The following is a 27,936-nucleotide window of genomic DNA, read 5'->3' as shown; positions in this document are numbered from 1 at the left end:
CCCAAAAGCATTTTTTTCCCATTTAAAAATTATACTTTTAAAATCTTATAACACCAATGTCTTTCCCACCCCCTAAAAACCCTAGCAATACTTGCAACTTAATACTGCCATCGTCTAATTTTGGGCAATTTATCAATGTATTTAAAAACTACAATTCCCAGTAGAGGCACGCCATTGAACTTGTTATTGAGCGTATAAATCAGCGTCCATATTTGAAGTTCTTTCAGTTTCCAAAGTAGGGTTAGGATTAGGGTTATAAAATGTGTCTTTACTATCTATGTCGACAATCTCCTACAGCTGAAACATACATTATACTGCATTTAGATGATAAAGATGGAAAGAATCGTAAGGATGTCAGTTCATCTTGGATATTTAACTGTTATTGTAGAACAACCAAGTAAGGACAGCCTCCAGTTTATTTATACACTACAATTCCCACTAGACATGTGCGATAGAACTCATAACGGAGCGTACACATCAGCCACCATATTTGTAGTTCTTCCGGTTTCCAGAGTAGGAACGGGGTTATAAAAACGTATCTTTACAAAATATATCACAAGTCTCCTACAGCCGAAACATATTGTTAAGATGATCTGGGTGAAAAAAATCGTCAGTCACTGCAGAAATAATTTTGATTTATTCTATCTTTTATTATTATTATTTATGGTCTGAATTTGTTTGTTTAGCCCTCTCAGGAATGTAATAAACTGCCCCTGCGCTTATAAATATGCAAGCATTAGAAGCAATATAAGTAGGCCAAACAATACCCCAATAATGAAGACTTTCAAAATGTCTGTAGCCTGCTCTCCAGACCTTCACAATAAATCAATAGCTGTGTTTTAGTGACAAAACTGTTCAATCAATTGTAGTAGCTATAACCAAATTTGAATTTCAAAATAATAAAATAACTAATACATCAATGTGATGTAAACAAATTCCTCACATAAATATGCTCAATGTAGGTTCTTTTGTCTACGTTTTTCTACGTATCACTGTCTTTAATTAATATGTAAGGAAAAGTGAAAATCTTTTGCAAGTGTTTTAGTGTATTTGTGGTCTTTCTCAAAAATACAAGTGAAAATACAGCAAATGCTCATTTATTGCTTAATTATTGACTACAGGTTTAAAAAGCAATAAAACAAATTTTGCAAGGTGCATACGTTTAAACTACATATAAGTCTGGAGAAAAGAAATGCATGATATGAAAAGGAATATCCCCCCATGGAGTCTAGAAACTGGTGATGGTGAAGAGGTGAATAGAAATGCTGAGATCTGGATGAATGTGGAACTCATCTCCAAGCACAGTGGAAGAACTCCTGCGAGCTGAATCCGATGAGGACTGGAGGTGAATGGGGTGGAAGATCTTAAGTCTTTTGTCACATCAATTTGCCTGAAATGACAACTGTCAGCAGCAGAGAGAGGAACAGCTTTAAATGTTTTTTTGAATGTTTTCTTAAGAGTGGTCTGTGAGGTTAAGTTAACTTGAAAAGCACAGACAACAGAACATTGAAATCAAGTTATATGTCGAATGTAATGAAAAAACATTCAGTGTGCAATGTATAATCATGAAATGTAAAACATGTTTCCAAATAACATCTGAAAATTAAAAGGAATAATTTGGAATAAGTGAATTTCTATTTAATTCTACTAGAGACTAAACTCAATGTGTCAGGTTTATTGGGGATTCACACCTTTTCACCACTACAGAAAGATGAGACATGGCATCAGAAGCAGCACAGAAACAATGTAATAAACACGCAGAAACCAAAATGTAGTTTAAATTCTACATTTTATTTCTTCTCATTAATTTGAATAGAATCCTTTGGCTGCCAGGAATGGGCCCACTCCTTGCCACTAAAAACAGGAGAGATTTTTTTAGTAATTTTATTTACTGGGTACTTCCAATAAACAAACATTTTAACAATTGTGAAGCACACATCATTACAAGTAAATTAATAATGCCTGCATTAATTGATAAAGCAGAAAACCATAAGAGTACATACCATATTGGACAGGGCTCCCATTCAACCAATATTTCTGCTTTGCCCTATCAAGAAAATATATATATATATATATATTTTTTTTTTAAAGAATAGCTTAAAACACACACATATACACAATGGTTCAATTCTTGGCATAAGGCTATTATGTTTGGTTATAGGAATTGAGTTCCACTGATACAATATACAATGGGTCATTGTTGGTATTTGGTTGTTACTTTCTAATCTGTAATTCAAAAAGAATAAACATAAAAAAGTATCTGCCTAACAGTTATGGTATGTATTGGCAATGCACAAGCAAGTTTGTAAATCATATATTACACTGCATACTGTCTAAACTATGCATTTGTTACATAGCTGTCTAACCTTTCTCACTCTTTCTCTTATTACACTCCTGATGGGGAAAGCCTCTAGGCGAGTATGGTAGGAGCAATCTGTGAACATCAAAAACATGTTTCACATATTTCTTAGAGTAGGAACAAAAAACACACAACTCTGAAGACTTAAGTAGTGAACTGCAAGGATGACAAGTGATGTTTATCACTAATCAAAAGTTGAACCAGGTTTAACTACTCTCAGTTCCAATGTGGTATGCTTACTTGAATAACAAAGAATTGGTTATGCTAATGCTGTGCCACAACTCACAATTGAGAACACTACACTGCTGCTTTCTCTACTGCTTGGCAATTCGTTTTGGTTAAATTTGACACATTAAAACAGCTGGATTTTAAAGGATATCTGTTAGGACTAATTATCTGTAGCAGTTACAAAAAATAAACAATCGAACTATAGGAAATAACCGGGGGTAAAAGTTGTCAAATAAATGTCAAATTTACATTTATATGCACTTACTGTTTTGTGGCTTTTTCCTCTTAGTCATATGTCTTGGTCCCTCTGTGGGATAGAAGATTACAGCAAAGTCATATATATACACAGGGAGAAAAAAAAACATTAAAAAAATGGACAAAATGCACTTTGTAATGTCTTTTCAACATATATACAGTCATGGACAAAAATATTGGCATTCCTAGATTTAAACTGTATTAAAACAATTATTCATAAAATAATAAAATTCTCTCAGAATGAAATTACAAATTGTTTGCATTGGAACAACACAAAACAGCAGAGAATAAAGTCAAATCTGAGACATTCTATACAGAATTCCAAAAATTAACTGGACAAAAATATTGGCAGCTTTTTAGAATCGTCAGAAATGATTATTTTTCAAGCATGTGATGCTCCTTTAATTTGTAATTAATCTACCTGTAGCAATGCATATGTACTGGCAACATAGAAATCACACTTGAAACTAGTTAAAATGTGGAAAAATTTAATACATTTGTGTTGTGTGTCTATGTGTACCACACTGAGTATGGAGGGGAAAAAAGAAGAGTGAAATAGTGTTTGAGGATTTGAGAACAAAAATTGTGGAAAAGCATGAACAGTCTCCGTCCACAGGTCCATCTCCAGACATCTTAATGTTCCTGTTTCCACGTACACAACACTGTCAAGAAGTTTACAGCCCATGGCACTGTAGCAAACTAATATCCATGGATGTCGACAAATGAGAAAAATGTATGAAAGATCGCAACGAAGGATTGATCAAAGAATAGATAAAGAGCCTCGGTCAACTTCCAAACAAATAGGCTATATGTTGAACGTCACCTGACCAACCCCGGAAAACAGGTCTCATTGCTTCCGCTTGTCGGAGAACGTGTTAATAGCCGTAATAAATAATGGCGATATCGACGGACTTTTAAGGTAATCAGTTAAACAAGCCAGCTGTTTATTGTGGACGTTTCATTCGATATTTATATATAAATGTTAGTGAAAAGAATAAAAATTTCAAACTTTTATATATCAATCCACATATGTGATGGACATTGGTTATGATCATTTTTAGTGTCTACTTTGAATGAATCTTGAGTAAATCATGTTCATATTTAAAGAGGGATATGCAAAACGCGTGAACCGGAAGCAACGAGACCTGTTTAGCAGAAAACGGAAGCCTGTTGGGCATAACCCCAATTGAAGCTGACCTGCAGGCACAGGGGACAACTGTGAGCCCTTGCACTATCCATCACTATCTGAATAAAAAGGGACGCTATGGTAGGAGACCCAGGAGGATCCCGCTGCTGACACAGAAACAAAAATCCAGATTGGAGTTTGCCATAACGTACCCGAGGAGACTAAAATCCTTCTCGGAGAATGTCTTGTGGACAAATAAGACTAAAACAGACCTTTTTGGTAAAGCACATCATTCTGAAAATGAAATGAAGACTTCAAAAGAAAAGAACACTGTCCCTACATTCAAACATGGCGGAGGTTCACTGATAATTTGGGGTTGCTTTGCTGCCTCAGGCACTGGATGGTGTTGATTGTGTGCATGGCATTATGAAATCTGAAGACTACCAAAGAATTTTGGGGTGCAATGCAGGGCCCAGTTTCAGAAAGCTGGGTCTCTGTAAGAGGTCATGGGTCTTAAAGCAGGACAAATGCCTAAAGTATGTTTCAAAAAGCACAAAATGGTTTAAGACAAAGCACTGGATGGTTCAAGTGGCCAGAAATGAGTCCAGATCAAAATCGCATACTGCACCTGTCTAGAGATCTCAAAACAGCAGTTGGGGAAACCCACTGATGGTTACAGGAAGCAATTTATTTCAGTTATTTTTTTCCAATTTACAAAATATTAAGTTAATTTTGTCCAGAGATTTGGAGATCTGTGTAGAATGTCTCAGATTTGGCTTTTCCCCTCTGCTTTTTTGTGTTGTTTCAATACAAACAATGTGTAACTGCAAAAAGTTTATGGGAGAAGCAGTGGATTTATTATCTGACAGAAATGCTGGGGTGCCAATATTTTTGTTCAAGACTGTATGTGTCCCTGGTGCATCTAGACCCCCAAAATATGAGAAAAGGCTGTCCTCTCTCTTACAGTAAATGTGTGTTCAAACACGCTGTTTATATTTGGCCCCGCATTTTACATTACATGCAGGTACATTAGAATAGTAATCATAGTAGGCTTCTAGAAGGCTCTATCCTTTTTCTGACAGATGACAAACTGAGTGCCTGCATAAAGGCCCAGTTTAAGATAAATAAGGATTTTTTTGTAAATTATTCTAGTGGAGTATCAGAATAAAAATATAGAACTGGAAATGAGCATAATAGGTCTCCTTTAAATTCAATGTAATTAATTAAATTAAAATAAATAGAGAATCTGCTTGAATAATGAGCACCACCAATAATTACCCTAAAAACATTACTTACATACCTGGCTTTTTCCTTTTGCAACTGAGATTAACTGCACCCATGGCAGACCCTGTGAAGACAGCAGTGAGTTTGGAGAAAGAAGATTACTCATATACCAAATAAAGTTTAAACACAATAATTCAAATACATCAAAATCACAACATCACACAGCAGTACATGTACAAACAGATGTACAACATGTATTTTAAATGCGATTGGTTTAAGGTGGATTCATAAAGCCCATGTGTTTTGTTTTCCTACTTATGGCCAGACTGCTTGTAATAATCACAATTTGTTTTAACAAGTGCAGATCTTTTGATGACTTGTTCAGGAAACGCAGGTGTGGCAAAATAATGGTGTGGTATGGCCAGATATAATTATTCTAATATTTATTTATAAATATTTTTAAGAAAGATCCTAATATTGTTAATGCTCAAATTGAGCCTAAGAAAATGTCTGTAATAAGCAGTGGCCTGTTCCACCATATTAACATTGGCAGCTACGGTTGGGAGTGTGTGCAGGTAGGGGCAGTCGTGGCCTAACGGGAGAGTCAGACTTGTAACCTAAAGGTTGCAGGTTTGAGTCTCAGGTCCGGCAGGGATTGTAGGTGGGGGAGTGAGTGTACAGCACAGTTTGATATGGTTAATGCTCTAGTAGTAGTCAAGACAAGGCATGTTCATGTGTTTTGGGAGAGTTGCTTTGGTGTGAGCCCTGACAGGAGAGGTAGGTTTTTTTTAGTTGGATACTTTCAAAATCTAGCTTCTCTGTCTAGTTTCTCAAACATTGCCAATCCTAGCTTTAACAACATAACAACAATGCCCCTGACATAAAAGTGTACTAAAAAAAAAGAAAAGAAAAAGGAATAGTCATTTCAGCATATGATTTTTTTTATTTATTTATGATAATCTCACAAATTTATTTTCAACAGCCCTAGTACAGACAGATATAAACTAATTATCTAATATCAGATGTAATGTTCTTGTAGCTTATCCATAGAAGTTGAGAACCTTGTGAGTTTTACTTAAGTACACCATATTGCCAAAAGTATATGCCTTGACTCACATATGAACTTAAGTGACATCCAATTGACAAAGAAAGTTAACGACCTCTTTGCATCCACTGACCCCGCTCCATCAATTTATGCGGCCTTCCACCTTGTGGCTGAGTTGCTGTCCTTCCCAAACGCTTTCACGTTCTCATAATACAGCTGACAGTTGACTGTGGAATATTTAGGAAATTTCAAGACTGGACTTGTTGCACAGGTGGCATCCTACGACATTTCCACGCTGGAATTCACTGAGCTCCTGAGAGCGACCCATTCTTTTACAAATGTTTGTAAAAACAGTCAGCATGCCTAGGTGCTTGATTTTATGGCCTCTGGCCATGGAAGTGATTGGAACACCTGATTCTGATTATTTGACTGGCTGAGTAAATACTTTTGGCAATATAGTGTATCATGCAGCAAAAAAGATATAGCATAAGGTGTTTGAGTTATTTTTCCCTATTTAGCATTATGTGTCCTGCAATGTGACTATTTCACATGCACACACTGCAATGTCAATGCTGAAAAGGTTAATCATGCAGCCCTTACCTGCATAAATCTCTATGGGGTAAAAAGCACCACGAGTCGAGTAACATTAAGGTAACCCATGGTTCAAACACTTCAAGCCTTTACAAATTTCAACTGTAACTCTTTAAATCTGTCCTAATTACCTTGTCTGTCCATAGTGTTCATCTGCTCCATCTGCCCCTCTTTAATGGTCTCCTGCTCCACTGTAGTGCTCATCTGCTCCACCTGTCGATCCATAATGGTCTCCTGCTCCACCTGCACCTCCATTATGGTCTCCTGCTCCACTGTAGTGCTCATCTGCTCCACCTGTCGATCCATTATGGTCTCCTGCTCCACTGTAGTGCTCATCTGCTCCACCTGTCGATCCATTATGGTCTCCTGCTCCACTGTAGTGCTCATCTGCTCCACCAGAATGTTCGTTGTCTCTTCCACCTGTGTGGTCCTCACCTCCTCCTGGTTGCTTGTGATCTCCAGTGGGTCGCAGGGTGTGAGGTGCAGCGTAATCAGCTCATCATTGCCACTGGAATCCTGGTTCCAACCTGTGCAATTTAAACAAGTGTTATGTTTTGCTTAAATCCAGTGCAGTTTAAACTTATGGTTACTCTCTTTGTTTTAAGTGTTAATCTGTTTGAATCATACAGTGCAATTTTGTAGGTTTGCGCATGACAAACTGCAAATGTGATCAGCTGGAATTTGACATACATATGTTGTGCTCTTCCCATCATTCCCAAAAGCTTGTTCTCTTTGGGGGACTGATTAAACAAATTGTTTAAGGGATGGTTCGCCCTAAAACTACATTTCAGTCATCAACAACAGACCAATATGAAAATAAAAAACACAAAGAAACAGTCATAGTTCCTCATTCACAAATTCTGTGCAGTTACATTCAAACTTCACAATACCATGCAGATAAAACTTGTGGCAGTGGACAGGTAGAAAAGTTTTTACAGTCATACAAGTTGTAGTTTGCCAAATCCTTACAAAAATGGTTTGAGGAAGTGCTGTTTAGCAGTGTCTAAAGATACATTCTTATTAACTTAAACTTTAATTGTATTAAAAGACCCAGTATTGTACTAACAAACTGTTGGTTGTAGAAAAATGGAAAACTCCGCCAAGTTTCTACTGTCAAGGAGGTTAGGAGTTGACTACTGAAGTTTTAGTGGGGAGCCATCCCTTTAAGATTTAAACATTGATAAAAATGTTTTACATACTCAACACAAGTTGTGAACTTTGACTTTAAAAATATATATGCATGCATCTTACCTTCACAAAGGTATTCATAAAATGAACCTATCTTCTGAAGGTAGTCCTGGGCATAGGAGGAGAGTGTGCAGCGAGGGGTTAATATTTCACACTTGTTTTCTTTCTTTTTGGTCTCTTTTCCAAGAAGCAGAACTGGCTTGTATCCAATAGCATGGAGTTTCTCAAGCTGCAATGACAACATTGTGTATTTGTGGTTTAAAGTAATAGAAAAAAACAGCAAAACAACTAAGATCATTTACTATTGAGAATATAGAGTATGATATTATTGATGACAGCATCCAGGTTAATGTGATTCAGAATTGTTTTTAATGTATAACCAATTATGTGCAAACAGCAAAGTCTCATACAGTAGAAACAAAAAACAACTATCTATATATAAACCTTTTTCCTGAACACGGAAGTCTTGTCCACTTCATAACGAAAAGATGCTTTTCATTTCTGGTCTCTGATGTCAAATTAATGCACAGCCTAACATTGCACACATTTTTATATTTACTTAAAATTAAAACATTTCAGTTTAATTAATTTAGTCAATCCTTTTACCCTGTTTTAACATGGGTTTCTATGTAGATCAGAACACTAGAGCATCCAAGCGGAAGTTAGAATCCATCATGGTGACACTCATCGGTTAATCAGGAAAAAGGTAGATAGAAAAACAGCAAAAAGATAAATCTGACACCATAAGAGTATCAAAGAACTTTCTGCAACATTAGTAGCTCAGGTTTTGCACCTAAATTGGCAAGATTGTGTTACCACTGTCAAAAATGGACAGTGAAAATCTATAGATTTATAGAAATTAGTGTATATTCTAAGCTGATAATCTAATGTTAAGCATATTAAAAAGCTCCATAGTGCCATTACTTTGCAATGTCACAACGACCATCAATTGTCAGTGTCTCACTCCTCAAAGTTTAATGTGTGTGTAGAATACACAAAGCTGCTGACATAAGCTACATTAAAAACAGATGGGCGCTATTTGAATGGGTACCTACGCAGACTGGAACAGAAGAGCATCCAAATTGGAAGAATTTGTAATGGCTGTGTTCATCGAAACAGGTATATATTGCACCTGTGATTCTGTCATAAATGCATGACAGTGTTTTTTATGAATTTGGAATTTCCAGGCATCACTTATATTTGCTGTGGTAGATAATTTAGGACTGTGGTGTGTTAAGGCTAAGATGTAATTACTTAAGGGTATTACCACTGAAAGAAAAACAGTACATTAAATTAAAAACATTCTAGCAAAATCAAAACATCAAAGTTGATAGTAAAATAGTAGTTTTAAATTTGTTCACATATAAAAGCATTTCTGACCTTGGACTGGCATGTTCAATTAATCATAAATGGTATCACTGAATTTACTTCCTAGATGATCTGGTCAGTTTAATGTCATGTAAGAAATTGTACATACCATGACAATGGCTTCATCCTTGATGGATGCAATGTTGTGGTTCTTCTTCCGACCAACCTTCCATTCCTCTCGCTTCTCATCAAACCGCTGAAGCTTCTTCTTCAGGCGCTGCTCCTTTTTTGCAATGGGAACAGATCTTCTGTGCGCAAAATAAAATGCCCTGACAAAAGGGACAAATCTTTTTTGTAGACCCCCCTGGCATTGTATCAGACAAAGGACAGACAGACTGACAAAAATTGATAAGACAGACAAGTAGACAAAGACAGAGAGAGAGGAATTTTGTGAAATAAAGACTGAGAGATAGATAAAGATATAGATTGGAAAGATGGATAGAAATATAGTTAGTGAGACAGATGGACACAGAAGTTGTGACAAATAGACAGATATAGAAAAAGATAACAAGAGAGATAGAGGTTGGCTCTTAAAAGTGCCTTTGGGTTCGCTAAATCAGGTCTATCTAGATTCGGACTGGTGAGGTGACTCATTTGACAGGATCTGGAGGGAGAACAGAAAATGTTAATTATATAGTGTAGAATACTTATGCTAAAAATAGGTTTAAAAAGTGCTCCCCTATAGTGAGAGATTTCTTATAAATGCTTAAGATAAATGAATAAAAAACAAAATTTTACTATTTTCTGTACACTAACATGCATCTGGGGTTTCGTCATCCAAGATTCAAAGGCAATGTTATGTGTACACTGTAAAACCTAACAGTGATATTCACTAAATAAAATAAGTTAATCTAACTTATATTTTTTTAAAAGTTACTTTAACTTAAAAAAAAAAAGTTAAGTGAACTCAATAACTTATTACATTAAGCACAACTCATCTGAATAAGTTATGAATTGCTTATTTATAATTTATGTGTTATTTTAACTCCAATGATTTAAGTTGAATTAATTAATTTAATCTAGTGGCTAACAACAAATATTAATCAAAAGAGATTTAAATAACAGTAGGTTTCTAATTTATTTTAAATATAATTTGTCAAGAAATTACTTTTGTATTAATGCCAACTTATTAACCCATTAAACATCTATATAAATAATTAAATAAATACATAAACATGACAAAATACATAATCAAAACACATTTCAGATTCTGTGAGGCAAATAATGAAAATGATGCCATGTTCTTATTTTTGTTATTATTATTATTATTATTATTATTATTTTGTTTATTTGGGAGGGGAGACTGACAGACCAAAAACACACAAACACATGAGAGGATATTTCGAGCATAACCATTTTAAAATACTATAAACTAATTTAAATATATATTTTATAATAAATTAATTATAATATAATGCTTAGGTAGGCTATCTTTAATTTTATACTTTTCATAACTAATTAAATATCTACATAACTAAGAAATAAAATAAATACAAAAATATGAAACGTACATTTCAGTCAAGTCAGTTACACTACTATACACTAAATCTTTGTTTCTAATGTAATTAGTTTTGATGATGGAAAAATACCACGTTCTTATTCACGCACCGGACAGAAAGCCCGCTCATTTCATTTCAAATCTGCCCATCATCACACAAGGGAAGGCTGACGGAATCACAGAATCAGAAGAACGATATGAGAGAAAAGAATTAACAGGTAAGCACGGCGAACTGTTTCATAAAATGTATTTTACCTTTGAAAGTTTTAACCTTTTATTCTCATGTCACTTAATTTAAGATTAACGTTACCACAAAGCAGTGCTACGTTGTGTTAGCTAGCAAAGACAACAAGCTCCAGCGCAACATTACCACCGTGCTTAAACAAAAATCAAAGACAGTATTAAATGTGTATTTATTAACCCACATTTTTTTTCTAGTGGAAAATTAATTTATATGTTTGTGTGTTTTCTTACAGTTGGATACATAACGAGCCCCGTGCATTTTTGTTGGCGGACATCTAAATCACTCACGACTGAACCATAATCTACAGGTAGCGTTAATGCAAACGCACCCATTTTGAAGTAACGTCAATGTAAACTTTATAAGCATCTTTATTTAAGATCAGTTTGGTTTGATTTAACTGTCATTAACATGCGATGTTAAAGTACTTAGGAGCTGCAGTGCCGTGTATAAGCCCGCTAAACTTTTTTTTTTTTTTTTTGGAATTTGGTCGCTAACGTTAGCCGATGCCTATAAAAAAATATATCGTCAGTTACATGAATTTATGTTATTAGGAACGCGCAAGTTTTTCTAAAATGAGGTCAGGACATGGTTATCATGTCAGAGAAAGCTATAGTATTAGCTCATCACGTCGTCTAATTTGAAGCTCTTACAAAAAGATCGTTATGCTTATGAATTGCAAGTTATGCCCATTTGTCTGCTCTGCCAGACTAAGCCTTTTAAAACATTACAGACTTAATCATTTTCTACATTCCACTGTATGTCCAATACCATGTTTGTATCAAGGCTGTGTGTGTACATTCACGTCGTACAATTCCCTCAAAATACACTTAACAAGATTTCACACTGACAAGAAAGAACCATGTGGTCATGAAAAGTCATTAGTGTTCAACTGTCCTTTATGCACTTTCAAGCAGCCATTTGTAGAACAGGACATGTTCTCTCATCTGCGGAGTCATTTGAAAAAATGTGAAATTGTAACTTGTCCTTACATGAATTGTGAATTTCAGACAAATGTTTACTCAACATTTAACTGTCACAAATGCAGGAAGCACCACAATGATTCAGAATATGATGAAAGGATAGTGGTGAAAGTTTCAGAACAGCAGACTAGGGACACTGATGATGGAGGAAATGAAGTATCTGAATGTCATTCTGATTCTACCTTGGAGCTGGGTGTGTCAGACACTGATCAATTATTTCAACAGCTTCAGCACAATTTGGCAGGTTTATTCCTGAAAATGCAAGCATTATTGCATGTTTCTGAAAGGGCTATTCAGGAAATTGTTGAACAGTTAGATCAGCTTTATCAGTTAGCAGAGCCTTTGATTAAAGCTGCTGTGAGCAAAATACTTAATGAAAACCAGTGCTCCATGCCTGAATCAGTTATTGATGAAATTGTTAAAGCAGTTTCAGAGAATAACATACTTCACAGATCCACAACTAAATATGCAGTTCTGTCAACTGCTAAAAGGAGGAAGACTTATATTGAGCGCAATTTTGCATTTGTGAAGCCAGTTGAGTATGTAATTGAATCAAAATGCACATGCATGTATGTGCCAATTCTCTCCTGTTTGCAGGAATTGTTGAAAAAAACAGAAGTGCTACAAAAAGTACAAGAGACTTCACCATCACAAGATGGGAGTTATTCATCTTTTTGGGATGGCACTTACTGTAAAGAAAACCAGCTCTTCTCAGATGACAACCTAAAATTGGCTCTTATACTGTACATTGATGATTTTGAGGTTGCAAATCCTCTTGGAACTTCTCGTAAAATACACAAAGTGTGCGCTGTGTATTGGACATTAGCAAACATTCCAGCTAAGTCTCGCTCTACACTTCACACCATACAACTTGCTCTTTTATGCAATTCTAATGACCTGAAACAGTTTGGCTCTGCTAGAGTTCTTGAACCTTTGCTAAATGACCTCAGGATTCTCGAAATGGAGGGTGTTTACATTGAGTCTCTTGGTGATTGTGTGAGGGGTTCAGTCTTTTCTGTGGTGGCAGACAATCTTGCTGCACATGGCTTGGCCGGCTTCAAAGAGAGTTTCAATTCCTCATACATTTGCAGATTTTGTCTCAGTACCAAGAGTGACATTCAGACGACAGAAGTGACTAACGGTAATTGTGAGCTGAGGACAAAAGACAGCCATGACACTGTAGTCCAAGGGTTACAAAGGGATGGAGATCGTATCATGTATGGAGTGAAGAGTAGTTGTGCCCTGTCTGACTGCCTTGCTTATTTCCATCCCATCACAGGATTTCCTCCCGATATCTTGCATGATTTGCTAGAAGGTGTTGTCCCTGTTGAGATGGCACTTTGCTTAAAAGACTTGATTTCCAAGAAATATTTTTCTTTGGATAATCTCAACAAGGCAATTGTGTCCTTCCCTTTCGAACATTCTGACAAGACTGACCGTCCTCATCCAATTCCCAAGTCTTTTTCAACACGGGGCACTATAGGCGGAAATGGTCACGAGAACCTCACCTTGCTGAGATTATTGCCAGTTCTCATTGGGTTCTCTGTCCCAGAAAGTGAAAAAAGTTGGGAAATTCTGATGGACTTGAAAGACCTAGTTGAGCTATCACTGTGTCAGTCATATGACGATGAGACTCTCCAGTACTTTGCTTGCAAAATTACTGATCACAGACAACTCTTACAGGAAGTGTTCCCTGGCTTTGTGCTTCGCCCGAAGCATCATTACATAGAGCACTATCCTTCCCTGATTAAGTGCTTTGGTCCTTTGGTACATCTCTGGACCATGAGGTTTGAAGGGAAGCATAGAGTTTTCAAAAAGATAGTACATGACACCCACAACTTCAAAAACATTTTGAAGTTGCTTGCAGAACGACACCAAAAAATGATGGCATACTACCTGTCATCTCCAGCCTTTTTTAAACCTGAAGTCCAAACCACAAAGCTGCAGTCTGTCTTAGTAGCTACATTACCTGAAGATGTGCAGGTGTTTGTATCCAGTATCACTGACAGTAATGCCATTTACTCTGCAGATAATGTGAACATTGACGGTACACTTTTTAGACCTGGCATGTTTGTTTGCACAGGGCTGCATGGAGAGTTGCCTCAGTTTCATGAGATAAAGCACACTTTGCTGGTAAATGACAGTGTTTACTTTGTGCTGAAGAGATTTGAGTCAAACTATGTAGAGCACTTGCGTAGTTATGAGTTGGTTGCCGACCGTGGTGGAAAGGTCTTTGTGAGATCAGCATTTCAATTGCATGATAACATTCCTTTAACTGCTTACAGGGTAAAGAACCAAAAACTCCTTACCACAAAGAGATTCATCCAGCTCCTGGATCTTCAGTTGTAGACTACCACTGTATTGCTGACCACTACACCACAGGGTCAACTGTAAGTGCCTTTGGGGCTGTCAATAAATTACCACATTTAAACAGATTTGATTTAATTATTATTATTTTATTTTTTTAGTTTTGCTTAACAGTTTTATGGCAAATTATTACATACATTTCTGCACATAAGTTTACACTCCCCTTGCATGATAGGATAAATATTCATTTTTACAAAATAAATAATATCATTAATTTTGCATGCTTTAAGTATTGTCCTGGATAAGCTATTTTATATAACAGATATTTACATATAATCCACAAGACAAAATAGTAGCTGCATTTATAATAATTACACTGTTAAAAAATGTACAAACCCTTGAATCTTTATACTTTGTGTCATTACACGGCGATCCACAACTGTCATGTGTTTGATAGTTGTTCATGAGTACCTTGTTTGTCCTGACCAGATAAATTGCCCACTGTTCTTCAGAAAATCCTCCAGTTCCAGCTAATTCTTCTACTACAAAAAAAAAAACATTTACTGATGTTTAGTAAGCAACACAATGCAGTGGGGGGTGTAAAATTAATATTTTTGATAATATTTCAAGCTATAAAATACATGTATCTTCAAAAACATATTTACGCTAAGACAAAATAAGTACTATTTATTTACGATCATCCAATTCAATAAGTTTAAATAATGCATTGTGTTGCTCTCTTGGGCAGCAGTAAATGTTTTTTACCTTTTGTAGAAGTTGTGTTTGAGTCCCTCATTTGCCCTTAGTGTGAAAATATGGGTCTCAAAATTATACAGTCAGATATTAGAACACCAAAAAATTTGCCAGACCTGGGGATTTTTTTCTTCTTCTGAAGAACAGAAGGCAGTTTAACTGGCCAGGACAAACAAGGGACTCACTAACAACTGTTAAAGTCATGACAGTTGTGGATCACCCAAGTAATGACACACAGAATAAAGATTCAAGGGTTTATAATTTTTTTTAAAACACTGTCAGTATTATAAATTCAGCTACTATTCTGTCTTGTGGAATGTATTTGAAAATAGTTATTAAGCATAGTACTAAATAACTTCATAATACCTTTGTAATATTTTGTAAAATTAATAAGTTGTCTATTCTGCAAGCACTATGTAAACTTATAAGCAGAACTGTAGTTACAGCATTTGTAACATTTTAACCTTAAACCCACTTCAGTTTGATTGCTTGCGTGTGTTCTTCATGCTTACAGACTCAGCGTGAAAATGAGTGCATCAGAGAAAACTTTAAAGCTGAGGGTGATATTAGATCACACAAGTACCCGGAAAATAGTTTTGCCATCTCGCCCAGAGACAGTTAGTGATCTTCTGTCGCAGCTAAAAACAAACCTCAAGGTGAATTATGATTTTAGGCTGCAGTTTGAAGATCCTGAGTTTGAAAATGAATTATGTGATCTTGAGAACATTGATGAGCTACCCTCCAAAGCAACTGTGAAGCTCATCAAAACAGTTCAACTGGATGGCCATTCTACTGACACAGAAGACACAGTGTTGCTTTCAGATACATCTTCCTCCTCTTCTGGACGTGCAAACAGATGGCCTGATGTTTTCACTACACCAACATTTTCGTATGATGTTGAGTTTGCCTTGAGTGAGGGCAATTCTGACTATGTTAAAGAAGGAAATCTTCTTAAATTGACAAGGGATCAAAAACATTACATACTTGAGAGGATGGTTGAAACAATCTATGGTTTCAAGGCCTATCCAAATGACGTTGAGTTCACCAAGGCAGCTGAAGCTCTGGTGAAAAAGCACCCCTGCTTAAAGGAAAAAGGCTCGAGGACTGGATATGATGGGTGGAAAGTCTCCCTGAAATTCAAAATGGGGAATTATAGGAGCAAGCTTAGAAGGGCAGGAATACAAGAGGTTACCATTAATGGGAGCAAAAGGAGCCGGGGCAATCCAGATGCAGAACATAGCCGTACAAATATTAAGCGCCCTAGACGAGCTGAGGTCAACTTCCTACCTAACTTTCCCCATGGATCAGATGCACCTGCTTTGGAAGCTTTACGTCTAGAAATGATGGATGAGCTTAAAAAGAAGAACCAAGATGTCATGAAGATAAATCATCACATGAAACAGACTTTTGCACTGAGACGAAAAGAAATTGTGCAGTCCAGTCCATCAGTTAAGGAAATGATGTCAAGATGGCCAGCACTGTTTCAGGAAGCACAAGTAAGTGATTTTTAAATCCTTTTTCAGTGTAGATGTTTTTGCTTGTCTAATAATCGTGGTTTCCTGCTGTCTTTAAGTAGTTCACCCAAAAATGATTAACTTTCTATGATACAGGCTTGGAACAACATAAAACTAAGTAAACGGTGACTGTAGTTTCATTGTTGGGTGGACAATTTTTTTTTTATGCACATTTCTGCTCTCAGTAGTGCTTAAAGGTTACTCCACCCCAAATTAAGAATTTTGTCATTAACCTTTCAGACCCTCTATAGACCGCAAGAGTCCTACCATGGTCAAACCACAGAAATGTAGTAAAAACACCCTCCTCACCCTAACACCATTGCGTAATGGGATTGCATAACTTGTTTTCTTTGCACACAAAAAGTATTCTTGTATCTTTGTAAAAAGTGGATGAACCACTGATTATTTTAATTATGTCTTTACTACGTTTCTGTGCCTTGACCATGGTAGTACTCTTGTGGTCTATTGAGAGTCAAAAAGCACTCGGATTGTACCAGATTGTACTTAATTTGTGTTAATGACAGAATTTTCATTTTTGGTGAACTATCCCTTTTAAGATTATTTAAAGAGTAGAAAATCACAAATATAGAAAATCACTGTGAAATCTAATTATATATATATATATAATTTATTTGTGTTTTCTACTAATTGTTGCAGGTGCTTGCAGAATTTCATCGCATCACAAACCAAAATCTGCAGCATACCTTCTACACCTCCCTGGACAAGCACACTCCTCAGCTCCTGAAACTTTTCAGAGCCAAAGCAGCAAAGGGTGGTGCCAGTGGCAACCAGATGGCTGAAATGTTAAGTGACTATAATGAACAAGTAAGTAGAATTCCCACTGACCATATTGATAAAAAAAAAAGATTAACTCATGCATACACAGCCCATACAAAACAAAAATGGTATCACAAATCCAACATCGAACCTCACTGCTTCACACCAAATGACTGACATCATGATACCCAAGAACCAGTGATGTTTGATTCAATTTATATATTTCCATTTTATATTTTAATTTAATTTCACTAAAAGTTATTGCATCGATTCATAAGAATATCAGTCGAGTCATGGAAGTTGTGGTCATCATTCACTTGTATTATATTATAAACAAAAAAAAATCACAAAATAGTTTAGAATGAATGTAAGTAAATGATGACAAATTTAAACTCTAAGTCTAATTAAACTCTAACTTGCTAGTTTTGTCTTTCAGGATATGGACGACATCAATGTCATTCGAACTCTTGTTCTGGCAGGTTTACCACTTTATCTGAAGGAAGACTCTTCAGAAGTTTTCAAGACCCTCAAGGTAGGACAAATATAAGGCCTGTTATTCATGTTTACTTTAGGGCTGCAACTAACTGCTTAACAATTTACAACAATTCACTTTTTTTCAATTCAATAAAAGTGCCATAGGCAGCAATGTAATTAACACGATCATTGTCCAGAAACATCAATCAAGCACTTGTAAACTTTTGAAGAGTGTCATTTTTATAAATTTAACTCATTTTCTTTTGTGGACTATATTTAAACATCTTATATGTTAAACTCAGGTCAGTACTGAAAAAAAGGGCATGCATTTTGTATGATCCCTCATATTTCGATAAAAATAGCAAGGTGTACACATATATATATATATATATATATATATATATATATATATATATATATTAGGGCTGTGCAATATATCGAACGATATTGTGAGGCGCGTTTAGTCAATGAAGCCGGTGCTTTGATTAGTAGTAAATCTCCCTCACGTGCGTTCCGCTCAGGGTCCGCTGGAGCGGCAATTGATACACAGAGACGTAAATCTCTGACAAGCTACGCCATATCAAGCTTAATATCGCATTCGATATTTAGCTCGATATGGCGTAGCTTGTCAGAGATATATTGCACAGCCCTAATATATATATATATATATATATATATATATATATATATAAATATTACAGACCATTGAACAGACTCTATGCCTCTTCTTTACAACTTTGTTGTCATTCAATAATATTGGAATATGGTGTCTGACATGACTAAGCTATGTTTGTTTTGTTTACATGTAGAGACATGTTGTAACAAATATTATTTCCATGCTTTTAGAGAGATGAGATCGACCAGGCACAAAAGACAACAGTTGCCATCATTGCAGTCAAGGAGGATGAGGGAACATTGCCTTTCAACCCACTAGATGTTCTAATTGTCCTTGAAGATGACGTGGTGATTTCTTCCAAATCCTGGGTCAGTTCACTGGTGCTGCTTTTTGGGCTACTGTATGCCCTTCACATCAGCTACCCCAAGAAGCTTATTGTTTTTTTTGAATTCATACAAAAGGTACTGTTGCAACTTGATGACGGGAAAGCTAGGCCAAAATTGCTGGCACTTAAAAATGAACTTTTGAATTAGTATTATGAAATCCACCATGTTACTGTCCCTGTTTTTAGTATGTAGCAGATGTTGTTGTTTTTTTCTTTCTGTTTCTGAAGTGTTCAAGTAATAAAGGAATTGCTGATTTATTCCTAGGAAAGCTGTATGTTTTTTTGTTCATACAAAATGTACTGTTAAAACTTGACAAAGGCTAAGCCAAAATTGCTGGCACTTAAAAAATAACTCTTGAATTAGTATTATGAAATCCACCATGTTACTGGTACTGTTTTTAGTCTGTAGCAGATGTCATTGTTTTTTTTGTTTTTTGTTTTTTACTTTCTGTTTCTAAAGTGTTCAAGTAATGAAGAAATTGCAGATTTATTCCTAGAAAAGCTGTATGTTTTTTATTTTATTATTTTTTTCATACAAAAGGTACTGTTAAAACTTGACAGAAGGGCTAGGCCAAAATTGCTGGCACTGAAATAACTTTTGAATTAGTTTTATGAAATCCACCATGTTACTGGTACTGTTTTTAGTATGTAGCAGTTGTCATTGCTGTTGTTGTTGTTTTTTTACTTTCTGTTTCTGAAGTGTTTAAGTATTAAAGGAATTGTTGATTTATTCCTAGGAAAGTTTTATTTTTTATGACATAGTCTTAATATTATGTGTTTTGTTGTGCTGCACAGCACACTTGTTGATAAATTTTGATTAAATAAATGTTATATTTCAAAAAATACTGTTCAAAATAGCCTTGTCTTCTCATCATTGATCTATACAAATACAAAGTCTTATGTAACTTTATCCATGTGAGTTCAGTTAACTTAAACCTTTTAAGGCAATCAGTTTCCTTAAACCATTTGAGTACCATTTGAGTAGCAATGAAGTTGTTTGAACTCAATTAGATTTTATTACTTGAACTCAAACAGGTTTGTTTAGTTAACTTAAAACCTTTAAGTTACATGTACTATAATGTATTGACTTAAGCAACACATAAATATTGAGTCATGTGCACTTATATTTTAAAGTTAGCAGTACTCATATGTATTGTTTTCAAAACTTAAATGGTTTAAGGCAATCAGTTTCCTCAAACCATTTGAGTTAACCTAACTTGTCGGGTTTTACAGTGTAGTAATGTTAGGCCAATTTATATACTGACATATTCAGATATGTGAAGGGGGAAATATGTCAAATATACTAAGAATAATACATAACACTTTTTTTCCTGGTTACACTGACAAGACTTTTTATTTATTTATATATATGTGTATATCTTACTTTTAATTGGCTAAATAGCCTACACTGCTGGACAATAACCAATAATTTGTAGTCTATAATATTTTTTCCCTGTTTTTTTTCTTATCTGTATCACAGGATAAGGCAGAAAATATATTTTTTAGTTTCCATACTGTAATTAATGCTATGTCAGCAGCACTGCATTATTTATATACTTCATAACATGATCACATACCATATGTGTCATATATTTGTCTTTCATTCTTTCATTGTCCTTCCATCAGTTACAACCTTTCTGTTTTTATTCAGCATAGCTACAGCTGTAGCCTTTGTCCATATTAGGGTTTTCTGGCACGTCATTCGTAATTACTTCTACTAGTCTTTTTTGTACTTTCTGCGTGAGAGCGCCTCTAGCGTCGAGTATGAATGAAACATACACTGCTTGAGCGTGTTTAGCGCTCCTTAATGTTGACATTTGCCAATTTTGGATACGATTAAAACATAAGGTCATGATGATTGAGAAAAAATCGCCCATATCCCAGACAATAACGCAATGCTCCACCAGGCTGACATAACTTAAAACTAGAGTTAGCTTATATTGAAGTTAGCTAGCCCCGTTTAGCAAGCCTAATTTCACAAGTTTTTTCGCTGATAATGAGGAAACCTTTGGTCGGGCTTTAATTGTTGTCCTAACATGTAAACCACGCGAGCCTAATGGCAAAGAAAGAGATCCATTTTTAAAATTTAAACAAAACGTGATCATTAATTATTAGCCTAGTAACCTACCTGGACAGTGGTTTGCGCGCAATGAGAAGAATTCACCCAATTGCAAAGCAGACTGGCTCCGTCTCCATAGCAACGGAGGCTGAGGCTCATGGGTTTTGCTCTTTTCTTTTCTTTTCTTTTCTTTTCTTTTCTTTTCTTCTATTTATTATTTAAAATATGTATATACACATGGCTTGAACTGACACAGAGCAATAAACAAATAAACAAACAAATAAGTAAATAAGTAAATAAACAAATAAAAAAACATAAAATTGTAAGCTTCAGAAAATAATCAGGAGCACAGCAAAATCATATTATTTTCATTAGTACAGCTGTTTTACCAGCTGTCTTATTAAGCGATGAGCAAAGACAATTATAACATAGTTTGAGATTAATAAAAATGGCATTAAAAATAAGTGTGATATTGTTTATTAGAATTACGACGGGTAGTTTTAGCTGGCATATTCACCACAGCAAACGGTCGGTAAGGCTCAAATGTAGCTACTGTACTATTTACTGCTATATTTGACACAAATCTATGGAAAACGGCATTTCTCAGAAAAAACTCTGCAGTCTCCTTATTTACCAGGGGAATGTATATACTATATTTTTTGACTGTAAGCAATGACGAAAATAAGTAAATAAATAACAAATTAGAAAGAAAAAAAATACAGCGTCTGTGGTCCCCAGTGGCACAACTAAAAACTAAAAACGAAATATATTTCCCATTGAAATACATTAGATCGAAATTCGTGCTGAGTGACACGAAAGATATTTCCCATTGAAATACATTAGATCGAAATTCGTGCTCAGTGACAGGAAATATATTTCCCATTGAAATACATTAGATCGAAATTCGTGCTGAGTGACACGAAATATATTTCCCATTGAAATACATTAGATCGAAATTCGTGCTGAGTGACACGAAATATATTCCCCATTGAAATACATTAGATCGAAATTCGTGCTCAGTGACACAAAAGATATTTCCCATTGAAATACATTAGATCGAAATTCGTGCTGAGTGACACGAAATATATTTCCCATTGAAATACATTAGATCGAAATTCGTGCTCAGTGACACGAAATATATTTCCCATTGACAGTAGCGTGTTTACCCACCATGCAAAGCACGCAATTGCTTTTCATTTGCGACTTTTTCCCAAGGGGAACCCCCAGGACACGACCAATTTCTCCTCCAGGAGGTTTTTGCTTAGGGCCGCCTGTAACGTAAACACGCCCCTGCCCATAGAAATACATTAGATCGAAATACGTGCTGAGTGACACGAAAGATATTTCCCATTTAAATACATGAGATCGAAATTCGTGCTGACTGACACGAAAAAAGAGGGAAATTCGTGTCCATGAACACGAATCAATAGATTAAATTTCGTGACTATAACACGAACTGCCGTGAGACTGGGTTGTGAAGGCAGGGTATTTGTCATGTGATCTCAACACTTCTGTCAAATGTCTTAACATTTCTACACTCGTGTGACATTATTCATAAATATCGTTCCTTTCTGAAGTGAATTCAGCTTTCAGAATAAAAACCAACCTGTTTGTTCCTCAGTATCTTCATGTTTGACTCTGAATGCTTCTTCAGTCTTCAAGTCTTCAATCTCCTCTTTAATAAACACCGTCTTTGTTTGTTCTTTAGTTTCTTCATGTTTGACTCTGAATGTTTCTTCAATCTTCATGTCTTCAGTCTCCTCTTTAATAAACACCATCTTTATAATAGTGTCACATGGATCTCTGATGATTCTCCAGGAGTTTTTCTGTGTGTTTGAACACTTTGTCCTGTTTAAGATGAGAATAATTAAAGATAAAATAAATGCAAACTAAACACACTCTGTGTGTTTTAATTAGTTCAGTTGTCAGAGTGAGAGCTACAGTAAGAGATTTGATAATAACTATACAAAAGTAAAAACATATTGTTCATATTTAGGTAGGCTAGTTTTAACTTGTATTTGGTATTTAAAGGAACCGTATGTAAGAAATTTATGTCAGTTAATCATAAAATGGCCCTGACATGTCACTAGACATTAAGAAATCATGTTCATTTCAAATACTTATATCACTGACAACAGTGGTCCGGCCAGGATATTGTCATTTAAAAGCGAGAGTTGCAGCCCTGGGGCCTGTTTCAATAAGGAGGTTCAACCAACTCTGAGTTAAAACTTGAACTCTGAGTTGACTTACCCTGAGATGGGAAACTCTGAGTTTTCGGTTACAGAACAGCTGAAATGAGTTAGTTCAATCCACTCTGAGTAGGTTGACTCTGAGTTTAGTGCTTGCAGCTTGACTATGAAAAGCCCTGATCAATGGAGCTCCGAAATTATGATTCACCATGGCAACCGCTCCCGCCAAAAAGACCTCTGCATATTTCGAGCCAATGCTTAACTTTAATTCTTAATAATTATTAAGAATATAATTATTTAATTATTAATAATTAGAATATCAAAGGTAAAAACTGGCAGAACGGTAAGTTACTGAACAATTAATTTTCATGGTATCAAACAGGCAAAAAAAATAATAAAATAAAATAAAAAATAATAATTAGAAGAAGAAAACAGCTAAACATGGAAGTAAACATAATTCAACCAGGTAAAGCTTTAAGCATAAAGGGTTCATGAGTGTAGGCTACATGATTTTACAAATATTTGACATTAAAATGTGTCATATAAAAAACAATTATGTGTCTAATTTCACTTTGCAGCAGCTTTTTCCACATAGTCTAATGCTCTTTCACAAAATGAAATGTTCTCTAATCCAAACGGTTGCATTTCTTAATTAGTGTAATGAAATGAAGCCAACAGCATGAAGGCTCGCAAAATGATGAAGAACAGATGAAGAGGAGATGGAAGTATTGGAAGAATATTAAAATCCAACATGAAAAAAAAGAATAAAAGTTGCATTTGTGCATTTATAGGAAAAAAAGATGACCTAGTAAATTTAACAGCTGTGGTGGTGGTTATTTATATATATATATATATATATATATATATATATATATATATATATATATGTGTGTGTGTGTGTGTGTGTGTGTGTGTGTATATATATATATATATATATATATATATATATATATATATATATATATATTATACATTTTCATCTGCCATTCTTCCATTCCATACAGCAATCAGCTTCATATTTGATGGCTTTATGCTCAGTAGGCAATGACACTAAAATTCTCAGAAAGAGCATTAGAGCAAGGCACACTTTCTTTACCGCTCTGCATACAGTGTCTGTACTAATGTGCTCTGACTACCATTTAAAAATGACACAGGTCAAATAAATACACGTCTAATCAAAATAATCCTATACTATATGATAAATAATAATCTTATTTATGAAAGGACATGCCATTTTTGTCACTTTGACAGTGTCTGCATGATGAAAATATGTGCAATAAATTTGCACCTAAAAATGCTTTTCTTACTTAGTATTGTCTTGTTGTTTCCAATTAAAAAAAAAAAAAAATCTAAAGATTCTTAAATCAAAATGTCTTTCTTTTTTCTGTCAAAAAGGTTTTTGAAAAAAACATTCCAGGATTTTTCTCCAATTTTCGATGGGAGCCAACAGGTTGAAGGTCCAAATTTCAGTTTCACTGCACCTTCAGAGGGCTCTACATGATCCCAGCCAAGGAATAAGGGTCACTGGAAACTTCAACTTCAACCCATTGTAGTCCACTATATGCAAAAATCCGGGAATATTTTCCTCAAAAACTTTACTTTTTTTTTTTATTTGAAGAAAGAAAGACATGAACATCTTGGATTACATGGGGGTGAGTAAATTATCAGGACATATTTTCTCTGCAAGTGAAGTTGTCTTAAGTTGAATATATATTTAATTAAACATTCTGATGAAACTGTTCCATGTTCTTCATCAGCACAGTATTTTAAATGTAATTGTGCTGTATTTCTTAAAAAAAAGCTAAAAATTTAAAATGTACATTTTATATGGCATTTGTAAAGACTTTGTATTTTGTCTTTTAAATAAAACTGTCCATTTTCCACCTTGAGCATGCTTTGAAACTTTATTGAAGGTTTTTTTTATTGTAATGATTTGTAAAATAACAGTGTTTCTCTGTAGAACATTTAGTGCTTTTATTGTAGTAATCTAGGTAAAATCTGTCAAATAAGGGTTTTACACTGTAAAAAAACTGTCAAACCACTGGCAGATACAGCTGCCAAAAAGGGTTTTACAGTGTAAAACCCTTATTTGACAGGTTTTACCTAGATTACTACAATAAAAGCACTAAATGTTCTACAGAGAAACACTGTTATTTTACAAATCATTACAATAAAAAAAACCATAGTAAAATATTGTAACTGAAACAAGGGAAATTTTGTAAAATAAAGGTTTTATACTGTAAAAAAGGTCCCGTAAAAAAACGGTCAAATGACTGGAAGCTGTGTCTGCCAAACAAAAAATTTAAAATTAAAGTTAAATATCATAATTGAAACAACGAAAAATCTGTAAAATAACTATTTTCTGTAAAAACTTCTCTCTGTAAAATTATTGTTTTTGCACTTTATTTCATTTTTTATATTTTTTTACAGTGTACAGTGTAAGGTGTTTATTTAATCTTTTAAGTGTATTTTTCTTATTTTGCATATTATCTGTCAATTGGGTAAGAAAAATAATCTTGTTTCCAGTTGCATTAAGATTATTTTTCATGTTTTAAGTAAAATGCACTAAATTTACATTCCAAAACACTCATTAAGAAAAGCATTTTTGAAGCATAAATGAATGAATGATGTATTTAAACATCACTTGCGCTTTAAAAAGGGGGAGGAGACCGAAAGAAACTCTGGGTTTACCGAAGAAAACCTGCTCCCGACCAGGTTAGGTTCACAGAGTAAGTTGCCATGGTAACTGACTCTGAGTATAAGTTACCTCTCTTTCAGAAACGGGCTTGACTTACTCTGCTTTCTCAGGTTTAACATACCTCCCATTCTGAAACCGAAAACCCAGAGTTTCCCTCATTTCAGGGTTAACATACTCAGAGTTTTCACTTAACCTCCTTTCTGAAACGGGCCCCTCAACTGATGTTATTGTTGTCGTTTTGTGTTTTGGTCTGAGGCTCCACCCTCCAGCTATCGACCAATCACGAAATCAGTAGAGTTTTGTGAGACGGGTTGCCAGCTCTGTTACAGCTGCGTTACAGCTGCACGAACGTGTCGGATAAAACATGTATAACGTTACGAAACCTAAAAGACCTCGTTATGAATCCGAAATACGTCGTGACAAAGTCCGAAATAAAACAAGGATTGGTATAGGAGATGTCTTTGAAAGATGGAGACGGCTGAAAACGTAGAAGAATTTGAAGATAGACGCCAACGTTGCTGATTTTCTCCTGGACAGGTAAGATTCATCTATGTTTGGCTAACTTTGCTTCCGTACACAGTGGATTTTCCACGGTCGGCAGTACTAAATGCTTTATATCGCACCACTAGCAGGGTATGAAAACAATCTATGTTCCGACTGAAATGTGGTATTACAGTACATCTTTGCGAAATATTTGGCTAATCGCCATCTGTAAATTTTTGCGATACATAATTACTTCGCAAAACATCTCTTGTGAAGCATAAACATAATTAACAGAAGAAAAACAAATTACTGTGTAGGACTCGTCACTTGCCATTGAAGCTCCTTGTAGCAGCCTACTCCTGCAGCTTAGCTGGCAACCTCGAGTCAGGGGGGGAGCAGGAGGGGATACACCGTTCTACAGTATTTTGAAAGTGATTGCAGTACCAGTTTTGGCCACAATCCTACATACGGTTCCTTTAATTATTTGTACATCATATCTAATATATTACACTCTAATGAAATCATTCTCGGTTGTGATTCACTCGTTTGTGTTTGTTGTTGTCGTTTGTAGTTCTCGTGCCGCTGAATCGAATCACTGAATCATTTCACAAATGATTTGATTCAAATGATTCGGATTCTCAGTTTCTCTCATCACTTCTTTTCATCACAAGATTGATTCATGATAAAGAGAGAGAACTGAGACGCACATTCTCTGTTACTAAAGGCTAACGCTTTAACTAACACTAAATAAAGCATTACAATGTTTATATATAAAAATTATGCATTTATTTTACGTAACTTGTAAAAAAACGCTTTAATTCATTGATTTAAAAACTTTAAAACCACAAACCTTTCTTCGGGTGAATCACAACAGATGAGGAGCGCGGCGAATCTTAATGACGTCACACCACCAGAGCAAAATAAAAGTCCTATTCGTGCACTTCTCTCTCACTGAAGTCTGACTCGATGTCTTCTTAGGAATTAATAAGTGTACAGCTCAGACTGCCTCACCTGCATCGATTGCATCTAAAATATTACTTAGGACCCTCAGCAAAGCATATTCAATGCTATGAAAACACTGTAATTTGCCCAACACAACCTTTTCTAGTACATTGAAGATTAAAAGAAACACAGAAATAAGCAAATAGTTATTTAAAATAGACACGTCTAAGTAATTATTCGTTAAATATAAAATATAGTTTTGGGTCTACATTTAATCATAGCCTAAGAAAAAAGCATATAGATAAATCAATTTTTAAAGCTGTATATATTTTGCTAGATGTCTGTATGAATACAAATGTGAAATCATGGTAAGTGTCACCTTTTGTCTTTATTGATGCTTCTGCTTCATTTCTTTAATTGGTGTCTTTGTTCTTGCTGATTAATACCTGAGTTAAATGTGAAAGCAGTGTCTGGAGGTCAGACTTTCCCTGATCTCTGTGATAATGAGTGTTATTATGCTGATTGGATTAGAGTGTCATGATCTGGGCTGTGGGGCTCCCCTCAGCCACCTGAGGTCGCTGTTTTCCCTTCCCTGCACACACATCCCTAATTGTACACTCCTGTCTACTTGTT

At 35.2% G+C, this 27,936-nt stretch overlaps 2 protein-coding genes across 2 annotated transcripts in view; one reads left to right on the top strand and one right to left on the bottom strand.

Moving 5' to 3' along the window:
- The window catches only part of LOC141323251 (uncharacterized), a 144,089-nt gene that overhangs the window by 71,285 nt on the left and 44,868 nt on the right, over nucleotides 1–27,936 (top strand). The gene's annotated exons all lie outside the window — the stretch shown is intronic.
- On the bottom strand, nucleotides 1,229–8,416 carry LOC141342924 (uncharacterized). The gene is made up of 8 exons (XM_073847506.1): nucleotides 8,080–8,416; nucleotides 6,960–7,355; nucleotides 5,269–5,316; nucleotides 2,853–2,894; nucleotides 2,367–2,434; nucleotides 2,004–2,047; nucleotides 1,692–1,701; nucleotides 1,229–1,339 (listed from the first exon to the last, which is right to left on the bottom strand). Exons 1-8 carry the CDS (start codon nucleotides 8,312–8,314, stop codon nucleotides 1,229–1,231), a joined length of 954 nt encoding a protein of 317 aa, XP_073703607.1. The 5' UTR covers nucleotides 8,315–8,416.

This window comes from Garra rufa, chromosome 1 (genome assembly GCF_049309525.1).
Source record: "Garra rufa chromosome 1, GarRuf1.0, whole genome shotgun sequence".
In the NCBI taxonomy this organism is placed as follows: domain Eukaryota; kingdom Metazoa; phylum Chordata; class Actinopteri; order Cypriniformes; family Cyprinidae; genus Garra; species Garra rufa.
The sequence above is the reverse complement of the archived record's forward strand: the minus strand, read 5'-3'. Positions and strand labels throughout refer to the sequence as shown.